Raw genomic sequence first — 14,968 nt, forward strand, 5'->3', positions numbered from 1 at the left:
AAAATTGAACTCATCACCTTCCCCTCCCCCAATACTGCCTCTGGCCTTAATTTCTATGTTTCTTTTTTTTTAGTTTTTAGGCAGTTGGGGTTAAGTGACTTGCCTAGGGTCACACAGCTAGTAAGTGTCAAATGTTTGGTCTGAGGCCGGATTTGAACACAGGTCCTCCTGACTCCAGGGCCGGTGCTCTATCCACTTCGTCACCTAGCTGCCCCTCTATGTTTCATCTTTGATTCAGCCCTCTCCCTCAGCTCCCACATCCAACCAGGTACCAAGTTCTGTTAATCCTACCTTGGCCTTTGTAATGTCTCTTGGGTTGTTTTTCCTTTTCTCCATCCAACTAACACAATGTACCCACCACAATAGTTGAGGCCAACATCTCTTCTTTCCTATACTATATTGATACAGCCTCTCTTAATTGGTCTCCTTGACTTCAGTCCTCCCCCCTCCAAACTGTACTACAGATTGCCAGATTAATCTTTCTAAAACACTGCTTTGTGTGTGTTATTCCTGTGTAAATAAAAACAAAATGGTCCCCTATGCCCAATAGAATAAAGTCCAAATGCCTTTCAGCCTGATATTTGAGACCCTCTGCAATTTGCTGCTAATTTAAATACATGGGCCATTCTTCCCTCTTTACAATTCTCTCTACGTGGGTTTTTGGTTTCTCAGAGGGCCCCACAAAAATTCAAATAGCCCTAGAGACAGGAGGGAAAAACACTTTCAGTTATTATCAGCCATTAACACTTTAGCAAGAATTAACTGGGGGTAGCCAAAAGCCAGGCCCTTTGAGAAAACGACAGATGTTAGATTCTGAAGTATTCTGATACCTAGAGAAAGAAAAAGGTACTGAAGCCAGCAGGATGACAAGCAAACTTGGCAAAACTCATTTCTTAGCTGACGCTGTTAGCTATATTTGGGAATATACTCCCTTGGACTTTTCTGGGTAAAAAGAAAGTGGCATGTTTCCACACTTGCCACCTGGCGTCGCTCTGTCACTGATAAACAGCAGGAAAGCTTTCCCAAGCACCCCTGGGTGTGGGACTGATCACTCAACACCCTCAGAGATAATTCTCAGAGAATCCAACAGACCCAGCCTCACTCTAGGAAATGAAAAATGAGCAGTGGTGGGGGCTACAGTATCATAGGATCATAGATTTAGAAATAAAAGGGACCTTGAAAGTCAAGGAGTCCAACCCCTTCATTTTATGAATGAGGAAACTGAAACAAATAGAGGTTAAATGACTTGCCCAGGATCACACAGCCAGTAAGTGTCTGAGGCAAGATTAGAACTCAGGTCTTCCTGACTCCAAATCCAGCATTCAGAAAGTGATTTAGCTATTCTGAGGAAATTATGTAAGAATCTGTGTTTTATTTAATTCCCCTAGCCCCACAATTAAAAACTGATTCTTAAAGAAAATAATAAATCCTTGAAAGCACCCAGCAGCCCAGGGGAGCTTTCCTGTTTGTCTGCCTATGAGTGAATATTTCCTCCCCAGGATGAACCACTCCAGGCTGGATGCTGCTAACAAGGGCCTTCCGACCTGAACGTCCATCCTTTGGCATCTTTACTCCTCATTAAACCTAGTGTTTCAGGATTTCTCAAGCTATGTCGACTCTCTGAGCTCAGGAATACACTCGAATAGTATTAAATAAAATTGGAAATGGAATTTCCTGAGAGTACAATGGGCTCTCTGCCCAGGCATGCATTAATCGGCCTCTGGGATCTCAGAGCCACGACTTCTCGCAGGGGAGCTTGGGGATGTAGGCAGCAGCTGGCAAAGCTAGGAGCTGGACTAGGAGGAGACAATGGACTGAGCTGTCGCAGCCCGTCCCTCTGAACAAAGACGGGATGGGGCTTTGTTTCTCCCAAAGCTTCATCTCTCAGGATGCTTTGCACAGGACCCTGCTAACTGCTAACACCAGCTGTGAGCTAGGAAAGGTAGCAATCATTATACATTGTATACATTATACAATCATTATACCAATCTGTATACAGAATGGTATAGGGAAAGGAGAATTGGACCATGAGACACGAGTTCAAATCTTGGCTCTAATGAGTGATCCTTTCTAAACCTCAGTTTTTTTCCTTCTGTAAAATAGGCATAATACCCACAATACACCTTCTTACAAGGTTAGAGTGATGCTCAAATGAGATAGTAAATACAAAGCACTTTGAAAACTGCAAATCGTTATATACATGTACATGTGTAAACAAGGATCTGTCAACAGCCCTAGTCTGCCCTGAAATTTTTATCAATAACTTGAATAAAGGCAGAGCTTATTATAAGCTTAATTATATATGAATTATTATAAATTATATATTACTTGTAAGCTTATAGTTAATTAAGACAAACGTATTAAAATTGTAGATGGCAAGAACTGGGAGGGACAGCTAGTATATGTGTCCACACACACACACACACACACATACACACACATACACACGTGCACATCTGCACATATATGTATTGTTATTCTTCCCACTTTACAAAGAAGGAAACTGAGGCTATGAGAGGGAAAGGGGCTCACACAGGGAATTGGTAACAGAGCTGAGACTAGATCTGGGTCTCCTGACTCCCAACCCAGGGCTCTTTCCCTATACCAAAAAACTCCTGTATATGGGCAGAGGTGTGCTTTGGGGCTCAGGACATGATCAACTCAGGGCTATTGTTATCATTGGCTATTCCATTCCATTCAGCTCAAACAACACTTCTTAAGCACCAGATAAGGAGCCTGCAGTGAAGAGAGGTGACACTGGAATCCAGATGGGCTGGGCCCAAGCCAAGTCTTTGACACATAATGGCGCACCTAATGGACAGGGGACAAGGACACTTGGTGCTCCTGGAAATTCTCAAAGACTGTAAGTTCCACACAGGGACTAAATTCCATCTACTAATGAAATCATAGGTCTAAAATCACTCCCCATCAAAACTGTGCAAGACTCTGTTCTGGGCACAGTGGCAAAATTATGTCTCCCTATTCAAAGAACAGACATTTCTACTGGGGGTCGGGGAATTGGCAAGAAATACAACATGTTCACAGATTCAAGGTGCTCTGAGCAGGGGGAAAGCATTAATAAGGAGGGGGGTGCAAAAGGCTTCCAGTAGAAGCTAAACCTGGAAGAAAGTTAAAGATTCTAAGTGGCAGGGGTGAAGAGAGAAGGCAGAACAGGCTTGGGGCACAGTACACACAAATTCACAGAGGTGGGAGGTCAGTTTGCCTGGAACATAAGAATACAGGAAGGGAAGTGATATGGAATAAATCTGGAGTCAAATTGTGCAGGACCTTCAGCATTGATCTGTAGTTAATTCTGGAGCCTAACCTGAAGGTTTCCCAGCAAGACAGCAGCATCGTTGGAAGATTTGTGCCTTGGGAAGATTATTGTGGCAGCTGTGTGGAAGATGGATTGAGAAGGGGAGAGCCTGGGCGCAGGGAGGCCAATTAGGGGGCCATTACAGTAGCACAGGCAAGAGGCGATAAGGGCCCGAATTAGGGCCATGGCTGTATGAGTGAAAAAAGAGGGATGGATGTGAAATCTATTGTGCAAGAAACCCAGACAGGATTTTGCAGCTGAATGAATTTGGAGGAGAGGAGCATGACCTCAAGATCCTGAACCTGCATGACTGGGAGGGTGATGACATCCTGCATGAATCATACTCCGAGCCATGGAGACATCCCCCCCTCCTTTTACCATAAAAACAATAAAAAATAACAATAAAGATAAAAAAAAATAAGAAACAAAACCAAAAAACCCTCTTGCCTTGCTATCTTTTCCCCGTAAATTAGTCTAGTGTTTTCCCTGACGTTTCCTCCCCCTTTACCCTCCCACCCCAATTTTCCAGACTGTAGGCTCCCTGGGGGCAGGGTACATCTACTTCTCTGTCTCAAAACTGGGAGCTTCCTGAGAGGAGAGCAGAGGACCTTCCTGCTCTGTATCCCCACAAAGATGAATGTATAGCCTGACCCAAGCCTGGACATACAGACAGGCAGTGGACTGATCGAACTGAATTGAATTGAGTTCAAAGCTAGAGACTTTGAGGGCCCTGCGGAAGGTTGTGTGAATAGAATCGCTGGGAGACCAAAAGGTCAATGACCTACTTCTGGCTTCCAACACATTCTGCTCAGGAGGATCACAGACTCCTTTCTGTTGAGATGCTCCAAACAGAGTTTAAGTGTCTTCAGCTTTCAATGACTTCACCTCCTACTTTGCTGAGAAGATTGAGGCCACAGGTCATGTGCTTCCTCCTATCTCCTCCACACTTTAAAAACTCCATGTTTTTCTGCCATCTTTTCTCCCCCCTCCCTCCAGTTTTGGAGGACGAGATGACTGTGCTCCTTTCCAAGAATAACCCTTCCTCCCTTGCCCTTAATCCCATTGCTGTCTCTCTCCTTCTGGAGCTGGCCTATCCATTCACCACTATTCCTTTTCTTTCTCATTTTCAATATCTCCTGGCTCCTTACCCACTATCTACAAATAGAGTCACATCTCTCCTGTTCTAAAACAAGCAATTTTTTTTAAAGAAAAGACCCTTAACCTATCATATTTCTCTTTTCTCCTTATCTCTGCATAGAATTCCTAGAAAGAATAGTCTACACTTCCTTGCTCAGCTTCTTACAAACTTCAGTTCTCTACAAACTGGCCTCTAACCTCATTCCAGTACTCAAACATCTCTTCCCAAAGGCCTCTTCATCACTAAATCCACCTAGTTTTTCTCCATCCTCATTCACTTTGACTTCTCTGCGACATTTAACACTGTTGACCACCCTCTCCCTGTGGATGCTTTCTTCTGCCTTGGCTTTCATGATGTGGCTTTCTACAAAGGCTTCCTCCTTCCTATTTAATTATTCCTTCTGGTTCTCCTTTTCTGGGTCATCCTCTGCCTTCTGTCTCCAAAGTTTGGAATGTTCCCCACAGTCCCTCCCTCACCACTCTTTACATACTCCACATCCCTTGTGGGTCTCATTTACTCACAGAATCAGAGAATCTAAGATAATCTGGATCTAAGAACCAGAAAGGTACTTTGGAGGTCACTGAGTCCAGCCCACACCTAACCAAGAATCCCTTGTAAAACATTCCTTTAAATCCCTTCATTTCTCCTTCATCAATCAGTTCCTCCTTTGTTGGCGAGAATTATAGAATGTCAGTTCCCTTGTGACTCCTTTTGCCTTCTGAAGTATGAAATAATTATTGAAGCAAGTGGAGAATTTATCAGAGTGCTCCATTTTTGACAGAAGGAACATCAATTGTTGATAGTTAAAGTCACCCCATCACTACAATATCATGATTCCAGGGAAAGTTTCTCAAACTCTTTATCTAATTCCTCCTCCTCCCTAGGTGGTATAGAGTATCCTCCTACAACAACATTTCTTCTGTTTCTGCCTGTGTTAATTCTCACTCAGATGCTCACTATTGTGTTTCTACCCTGAGGTTCCTGGATCTCTTCACATGGGCATATCTTTTCAACATATCATGCTATTCCATCTCCCTCCCTACCTTCTACCCCACTACCTATGTTCTTTTTGAGATAGATATACTTTTACAGAGATAAATTCTAGTCATGAGTCCCTATCCCACCAAGTCTTTCTTGGTGATCCCTGTGAGGTCAAATTTGCCTAGTAGCATTGGAATCTCTAGCTTATCCTATGTATTACCCATAATTTGTGTATTTGTATAGAGAGATCTGTAGCCATGGGTTCTATTATTGTCCCTCTTCTTATCATTCTTGAATCACCAGTATTTCCTTCTGCTTATTTTTCTCCTATGTTGAACCTGCTACTCTTTGTGGTACCAGACTTGTCAAATCTACATGAGCAGTTTTCCCCCTCCCCCTTTCTTTTCGGTTTAAAGCCATTCTGATGAAATTGACAAGACTCCAGGTAAATACGATTTTTACTAGTATTTGGTAGGTACACTCTACCCTGCCCATCATTTTCATATTTTAAACCATGTTGGATAACTCCAAAACTCATTCTCTACCACCATCTTCTTAACTAGCTGTTCACTTCCCAGAATTTCATTCCTCTGCCAATATCTTTGCCTTTAATCAGAAGTAGCAGAAGCAATGAAAATACCCACTGCCTGGGTCTTTCATAACAGAAATACCCAAAAGGTCTTCCATTTCTTGCCAGAGACTCCATAACCCCTAGCAATACTTTGTATATTCTTCTTGACAATTTTACCTGCACTCAAGTGAACTGCAAGGAATAGGTAATAGTCATCAGGTTTGGCAGGCACTGGTAGGTGGTCTGTTATGTCCTGGAGAAAGACCTAGTGAAGACAGTGGTCCTCTCTGTTGTTAATGGTAGGTCATAGTTGTGTTGGTACATCATAGCAGGGAAGCACCAAACACCATAACTCATCTCTTTTTCCTCTGCTCCTTATTAGATATTCTCCCTTCCAAGAGCACCTGTGGATCCACACCATCACTCCTTGTTGGACAAGCAGCTCCTTCCTTTTCAGAGGATCCAGTTTGCTCCTCTTCAAGAAGAGGATCAACTTTATCTTCAGCGGTCTTTCTTCTTCCCCTTCTCCTACCTGACTCATTCTTTTACCCTCCAACCTCTGGACATGGGCAAGGATTTCCCTCTGCCACATCAGATCCCTTTTCCTCCTTCTTTGTTTTTATATTGAAGCTCCTTGCTATTTTTAAAGGACTGGACTACTTTGCTCTAGCAGCCTAAAGAGTGGAGAGGTGCTCCTCAAATCCCTCTATCCTCAAATTTTTTCTAGGAATAAAACCAGCTAGCAATTCAGAGCACAGATAATAGTGACATAGCTAGAGTAGGAAGACAGACATTACCCATTCTATGTAGCTCATTGCAAAGTTCTCTATGCTCTCCATAGCTGCTGGAGGCAAGATCCTTCTTCAGTGTTTTGCTAGACACATGGGTAGCTCTTGGGGCCAATTCCCACTTTAGAACTGCTGCCACAAATTCGTTGTAGTGAGTCTTAAACTTGAGTTGTCCTTCCTAGCATTCCATTAGCACATGGGTAAACATACCTGATTTCATCTCCCTTATTCTCCAATTTCCTTCTCATTCTTTTCCTTGCATCCTACTTCTTAAGCACAGATCTGACCATACAACTCCCTTACTCAATCAACTCCTGTCTGACCATATGTTTCTTTTACTCAATCAATTCTTCCTATCCCAGAGGCAATAGGAAGCCTTCTCTTTTCGTTTCCTGATTGAAGCCTTTCCCCAGATTCCCTAACTGCTAGTGTCCTCCCTCCCAAGCTACCTTATATTTAATTACTTTGAATACATTTGCATGCATTCACTTTATATTTATGCTGGATATATTTATTTATCTGCCTGCTGGCTTCCCTATTTGAATGTGAGCTCCATGTAAGTAGAGATGGCTTCATTCTTTGTACCTGTATCCCCAGTGACTAGCTCCTAGTAGCCTTTTATTAAATACTTACTGATTGACATTGATCCAACCCAATTCCTTGCCCTCCATCTTAAGCTTGATCCCTGTCCTCCTTTTTTTCAAGAACCCAAGGGACAGGTCAGGATTCTGTTTACCCAATGCCCAGCTATTCCCTTTCTAGGCTACAGGGAGGGTATGTGGTAGGAATCTGGTGCAGTATAGTGAAGGAATATTGGACTAAGAGTTGAGAAATAACCTGGTTCCATCACTAAATACCCTTGTGCCCATTCTAATCCACTCCCCACCCCCAGCCTCGGTTTCTTCATTGATAAAATAATTCTTATCCTGTCTACTTCACAGAATTGGTGTAAGGCTCAAACAAGGTAATAGATATTACCTAGGGGCAACTAGGTGGCACAGTGACCACCTTACTATTGCAGCATCTGGGGCTACCTGTTGGCTCCCAGAAAGGTGCTAGGTACTTTGTGGATCAGAATCTGTTCTAAATCATGGCTCACTAGCCCCTACCAACATGCTTACTTTGATTGCTCAGTCAGGGGACACACAGTTTAAAGTGAAGGCTGAATGAAATAACATAGTATTAAGATAAGGTTCTTCCCTCTCTCCAACATCCTTCTTCCCCACCCCCCCCCAAAAAAACTTGGTGCTTACTTACCCACACATTTACACATCCTCAGTGGGAAAACAAGCATGCATAAAGATGTGAGGCATACAGAGATGGGGAGCATGTATGGCTAGAGTGCCTAAGTGAATGAACATGTATGCAGGGAATATGTGTGGCCAAGACACAGGTAATGAGGGGCATGTCGAGCCTTGAACCTTAAAAAGCTGCTAACGTCTGCTGGACCTGTTCCTTGCTGGGTGTTGCTCTCTGCTGCCACCAACTGGATATTGTACCTGCATTGCTCGCCACTGACTATCACTCAGCTCTAGTTGGCCTTCAGCAATCCAGCTATCCTCAGAGCATCTAATATTGTATTCACCATTCGCTAACGATGTTGTGGTTAGTAAGCCTCTATGGTCCCAGTCAGGCAATTCTTTCAACCTCCTACTAAATTTTAGTTGTTATCAAAGATGGTGTTATCTTCAGGGCCATCTGCTACTGAATCTACCCATCCAACGGGAGGGGGCACTAAGTAAGTCTGTCTCCATCTGGGGAGTATTGTGGTCATTTTTGCCAATGGCTACAAACCATTTACCCTTGGAAGGTAACAGATGCCCAGGGTAAGGTCACGTCTACTCTTTAAACTCCTCTTTTCTGTACTGTCTTATCTGATTTTTCTAGCTCTACTCTTTTCTGACTTATGGTTAAAAGCCCATTTTACTACTCATCATACTTCCCTGCTGTGGTAAGTTATTCCCAAGGTGCTATTTCTTCAACTGCAAAAGATTCTGAGTAAAAATGTGGTGAGGAAATGGCTTCCAATCCCCCCCTCCATGCTCTTCGCTTCTATGAAAATCACAAGGACTGGGCTGGTTAGAGAACACTAAAAACTCTTGTGACCCTTCTCCCACTAAACCCTCCTCCCCAAAACCAAAGCTCGGTTTCTCTCTGGTCTCTCTATATTATTAGATGTCAGAAGTGGCCATATCATGCATGTCCAAAACAATCTGAATTTTGACATCAGCAATTCCTCACAACAGCTTGAATTGTCATTAGAACCAGCTGATTATTCAAATTGGAATAAAAAACATATGTATTCAATTGAGTCCAGTTATTTTTACTGAGTTGCCCATGTGTCCCAGCCTTGGGCTGTTTTGAAAAGTAGGAGAAGCGAGTTTTGTCAATGGATAATCTTTTGGTCAGCCAGAGCTGAGCTTTTTAGATCCCACGTAGAACAACTGTCAGAGCAAAAGGACTTCTACCCCTTTAGCTTTCTCCATCCACCACACCTCCTCTGTGTAGGAGACAATCACGTCTTGAGAGGAGGGACTAGGGATTTTTGTTTGTTTGTTTGTGTTGGGGTTTTCTGCCATTCTTTGTATCTCCATTGCTTAGCATAGTACCTGGCACATAGTAGGCACTTAATAAATGTTTGTTGATTGACCTGCTGACAACTACCCTCACTGGTTATTTAAAACAAAAGGAAGAAGGCAATTGGTGGGATCAATTGCCTCCTCAGGTGATACCACTCCTCCTGTTTTGGGGTATATAGAATTACAGAAAATCAGAAGGGAAAGGGCCCTCAGAAACCATCTAGTGCAGAGATTGGTGAACCTGCAGCTTCAAGGCCACACGTGACCCTCTCTGTCCTCAAGTGTGGCCCTTTGACTGAATCCAAACTTCACTGAACAAATCCCCTTAGTAGAAAGATTTGTTCTGCAACACTTGGACTCAGTCACTTGTCTAAGATTTCACAAATAGCCTAGTGCCATTAGGCCTCATCCTGGCCAGGAGAAGACTCCAGCTTCCTGACTGGAGGCTTGTCCCTCGTATCACTACCTGTCCCTCACATTACTACTTCAATTACACAGATCTTGATGCTATATAGGAAAAACAAATCTGAGAACCACAAGGGACCATGAATTATTGCTCCATGTTTGGAAGCATGTCTCAGACCAGCCATCTAGGGCCTTCCTTCACCTAGTACAGAATGGCCAAGGCAGCAGAGAAGGAGAGAAGCTGGGGTATGACGTAGCTCTCTAAGGGCTGTAGAGACCTTTCTATGTGTTAACTCATTCCAACCTCACAACAACTCCGAGGGAGGTTTTATTATTATCTCCATTTCACAGATGAAAACAACTAAGGCACAGAAAGGACTACGTGGCTTCCAGGGTCATAGAGCTAGTAATTATCTGAGGCAAGGCTTGAACGCAGGTGTTCTTGACTCTAAGCCTTGTGCTCTATCTCAAAGCAGGTGCACCGGGAGAGATTTATTTAATTATACCACCTAGCTTCCACTTTCTCTGTTTGATGACCAAATCTCCGGAAATCAGACTAGCTGATAGATCCCATAGTCCAAGCTTGGGATTAAAGGAAAGTAGGAAAGACAGAAAGAAGGTTAGAGGGATGAAGGGAGGGGTGTCTGTGAGGTGCCAAGGACAAGAACATATGACGCTTTTCTCATTGACAAAGAGGCTTTCCTTTCCACTGATTATTGCTCCTCCAATCCTGGAATGCTTTCCCTTTCCCCTTCAGCCGTTGAAATCCCTGATTCTCTTCACAACTCAGCTCAAGTACCCCAGGAAGCCTTCACTGATCCCCTCAGCTGCTAGTGCCTTCCCTCCCTCCCCAAACATTCCATACATATTGTCTCACCAGTAAACTCCTTGGGGGCAGGGACTGTCAGTCAATACTCAACAAGCATCTATTAAATTTATTTATTATGTGCTAGGTATTGTGCTAAGAGCTGGGGATACAAAGAAAGGTAAAAACAGTTCCTGCCCTCAAGGAGCCTCCATTCTAATCGAAGAGATAATATGTAAGTAGCTAGGTTGATAGAAAATAAATATAGTTGATGATGGGAAGGCACTAGTGGCTGGGGGTACAGGGAAAGGCCTCCTGAAGAAGAAGGGATCTAAACTGAGTTTTGAAAGAAGCCAGGAAAACCAAAAGACAGAAGTGAATGAAGAAGGAGACCATTCCAGACATGAAGATAGCCACTACAGAGGCATGGAGATGAGAACTGGTGTGTATTATGTGCAGGGGAGAGCAAGTAAGTCAATGTGGGTAGATTGTAGCATTCATGGAGGGGAATAAATTGTAAGAAGACTGAAAAGGTAGGAAGGGACTAAGGTCATGAAGGGTTTTAAATGCCATATGGGAGACTTTATATTTGGTCCTGGAGGCAATAAGGAGCCTTTGGGGTTATTGAGTGAGGGTGACCTGGTCAGACCTTCAATTTAGGAAACTCATTTTGGTGACTGAGTACAAAATGGATTGGAATTAATGAAAGGCTTGAGGCAGGAAGACCAATTAGGAGGATAATGCAACGATCCAGGCAGCAAGTGATGAATGAGGTCCTGGACAACAATGGCGGCCATGCTGGTGGAGAGAAATGGACGCATGTGGAGATGTTGTGAAGGAGAAACAATGAGATCTGACGACAAACTGGATATGTGGGGTGCATGGGAGTAGGGAGTGGAAGACAATACTGAAATTTCGAGCCTTTGTCTTTGTGTTGCCAGCACCTCCCACAGTGCCTGGTTCATAGTGGGCATTTAGTCAATGCTTATTGGTTGGCTCATTAATTTGACTGAGAAGAGCGGAGCTGAGTAGGATAAGCACAGAAAACGGCCACTTTCTCAGCTGGGGCTTGGCTCTACCATGATGGGTTTCCTGGTGCCCAAATCACTGAGCCGCCCCATGAGATGAGGCCTGGCCCTGGCTCCAGCAGGCCCCACTTTCCATTGCAGGTGCCCTCGGAGAGATTCATTTTGTTATCCTGGTCCTCAGTAAGATATTTGTGTGTGCAAACTTGCACACACGGGCACACACATGCACCTGTACACTCATGCACAAGCACATGCATACATGTGCGTGCACACACAAAGCTTTCTTCTCTCGGGATGTCTGTTCCACTTCTAGTCTCCTTTGGAATTGGGCTGTTCTGACCTCAACCTTCCCCAACGCAGGGGTGCTGCTTCCTCCAGCCCCCTCTGCTGCATGCTCATGGCTGGTGGGTGTTTTCCTAATTATTTATTGAATGGCTTAAAAAATAAAACAGGACTTCTGATGTTGCTCCCAGCAGTGAGATGTGGTCCCTGTAGGAGTCAACCCAGTGTGAACTCAGGCCTGTGCTAGTGAAGGAGGGGAGAGGCCAGAGAAGCCTGTGTGAGGCTGTTGGGAAATGTGTCCATGTTACACTGGCTTGGGACAAGAAGGCAAGGCAGGGGACAGGAGAGGGAGGGAAGGCGGGCGACTGCTTAGTGTCCAGGAACCCTGCAAGGAACAGTAATGTCAAGTTGTGCAGGCCTTACAGAGGTCATTGAATGCCACGGGCGGCTCCTTCCCCTGGCTTCCTCTGCCAACAAGCGCTAATCCTGTTCTATCGGTAGGAAGCCCGCAGGGTTAATGGTGCTAATCAGGCAAAGTCTGTGCCTGGTCTAAGGCATAAGTTAATTTCTAATCTCTCTGTCTCCAGACTCTCTCCCATCCAGTTCAGCCTTCAATGGTTGCCAGAATAATTTTCCCAATATATGGCTCCAATCACATCCCTCCCCTGCTCAGAAACATTCAGAGCTCCCTACTGTTCGTAGGATAAAGTCCATAGCCTGGCATTCAAAGGCCTGCACAAACTTGCCCCAAATTTGCCTTTCCTGCCCATTCTTTGGTAAGGTCAAATGAATCAGTCACTTAATCACCCCCTACTCCGATGAAAGTAATTAAGACGCCCTACTGCCCCATCCTTTCAACAGAAATTTCACCTTTAGAGATTCAATCGATCCATGCGAGGCATTGGACAACGGCCAAAAGTCCTTAGTCATTTTGGGAGGAGGGGTAGCCATTGGATCAGAGGATACGATGCTACACAGGAAATGCATGGGGACTGGGGTGATGACATTCAGTCATGCCCTGTGGAGACTCTGATAAAATAGCAAGCCAGCTCAGCACCCAGTATTTCAATACAGAGTCAGTGCCATGACGGAAGCAGCTTCAGTCAGGTCCTTGGAAGAGAAGTACTTAGAGACAAAGAGCCTCTGCCCAATCCCCCCTCTCTGCATGTGTATATAGACATACATATACATGTAAACATATAAACACACAGACATACATGTGCATACTATATGCATGTAAACAATACTACATGTTATGTATATCACATGTATATAAATGATGTACATATAAATATGTAAATTTATTTATGTGTATAGATGCATGTATATAAGTAAATATGTTTAAAATCTGTATGTGTATATAAATGAATATGTGTATTTGTAAAATTGGCTTATGGTTTAATGGATAAAAAAGGCCGGACTTTTAGTCAGGAAAACCTAATCTGACCTGTCTCTCACACACTCCAGTAGATGCGAGGTGCAAGGGCAAGCGGAAAATAGAGAAAGGGTAGGAAAGAAAAGAAAAGAAAAGAAGGTCAATGGGGCATCTTTTTTTTTTTAAAGCAGAGAAGAGAACAGAAGGAAAGCCAGAAAGAAGTCCAAACAAGCAGGATAACTTTGAAAACTACAGGTTGACCTTATTATATACTTAATAAGATAAGTAAGCTGTACATAATGGAGATCTACAGTTCTATGCACAATCTTCTTTTTCTATTCTGCAAATGGAAATGCCTGTCTTTGTGGTGTTTAAGAATAAAAATCTATTTTAAAAACAAACAAAATCATTCCTGCATCTCCTAATGCAGAAAGTATGGTTTTCGTCTCCCCACCCCATCCCCATTCCCAGCTTCCAGCTCTGTGTGTCTCCTGGAAGCCAACAACAAAGGCCAGAGACATTAGCCCAGGAGCTGGCGAGTGACGGCGCTCCAGGGAGCTTCCGTTTCTGATGGTGACATTTGTTCTGGCTTTCTGGCTAAGCTACATCTTGTGATTGGTCTTTAGGACCCTCTTTTCCTGAGCGCGTGTACCCAAAGGGCTAGGCTGCGGGGCTGCTCGGCCAGATGAGGCCAAGATCCTACCTGAACCCATACCATTAGACCCTCTCCTCCTCATTGCCCCCCAAGATCTTCGCAGGCTAGCCAGGGCAGGGCTGGGGCCCAGCTGTCTGGGGCAGGAGACGCCTAGCCCCTCTCACCTTATCACGGATCCCTTGTCTCATGACCTCCCGCTCGGCCTCCATTTTGGCATACTTGGCTTTCCTCTCCTCCTCTTCCTGCCGAAGGGCTTCCTGGCGTTCCTCCTCTTTCTTGGCTGCATCAGGGTCTTTCTCTTCATCTCCACCGAGCATCTTCCCCATGTCCTTGGTGGCCCCTGGGGACAAGTAGCAGAGTCATTAGCATGGCTTAGTAGGGGCTCAGTGTATAAGTGAGCACAAATATGAGTGCATGTTCATGGTGAGTGTGAGCATACATCAATGCAGGAGGCTACATCACTCCCACTGGTGACCAACAGATCTCAGGCAGGTCCCAGCACCTACTGCTAACCTAGGCTTCTAATGACAGTCCCATCCTGGCTCCACCTGCTAAGCCTGGTCGAGATCCCAGGATAATCAATTAGAGTCAGAAAGACTTTAAAGGTCCTCTAGCCTTGTTTGGGTCATGGAAACCTTTGGCAGTCTGGTAATGGACCACTTCTCAGAATCATGTTTATAAATTCATAAAATAAAATACATAGGATTGATTACAAAGGAAGAAATAAAAACGTAATTTTTTTCCCCATTCAGGTTCATGGATCCCCCTGAAATCTATCCATGAGCCACAGGTTAAGAACCCCTGATATAGTCCAATTCCCTCATTTTTTACAGACAAGGCAACTGGGGGCCCAGAGAACATATGACCTCACCCAAGGTCCTATAGGTAGTAGTTGGCAAGACCCAAGTTCTCAGACTTCAAATCCAGTGTTCTCTCTACTGTACCACACTGTCCAATAATGGATTGTTTCCTGTCCCTCTTCCTCTATCCTTGGTATACCAATACTACTTGCTTACTCTACCCCTCTTGCCTCTGCCTACCCTCA

At 44.2% G+C, this 14,968-nt stretch overlaps 1 protein-coding gene across 1 annotated transcript in view; it reads right to left on the reverse strand.

The window, feature by feature from the left end:
• Positions 1–14,968, reverse strand: part of CPLX1 (complexin 1) — a 100,661-nt gene that overhangs the window by 14,548 nt on the left and 71,145 nt on the right. Inside the window, exon 2 of the mRNA XM_027836064.1 lies at positions 14,088–14,263. Coding sequence (XP_027691865.1) covers positions 14,088–14,263 — 176 coding nt within the window. The remainder of the gene's footprint in view (positions 1–14,087; positions 14,264–14,968) is intronic.

The sequence above is a fragment of the Vombatus ursinus genome, unplaced genomic scaffold (assembly GCF_900497805.2).
Source record: "Vombatus ursinus unplaced genomic scaffold, bare-nosed wombat genome assembly UNPS02014818.1, whole genome shotgun sequence".
Lineage (NCBI taxonomy): Eukaryota > Metazoa > Chordata > Mammalia > Diprotodontia > Vombatidae > Vombatus > Vombatus ursinus.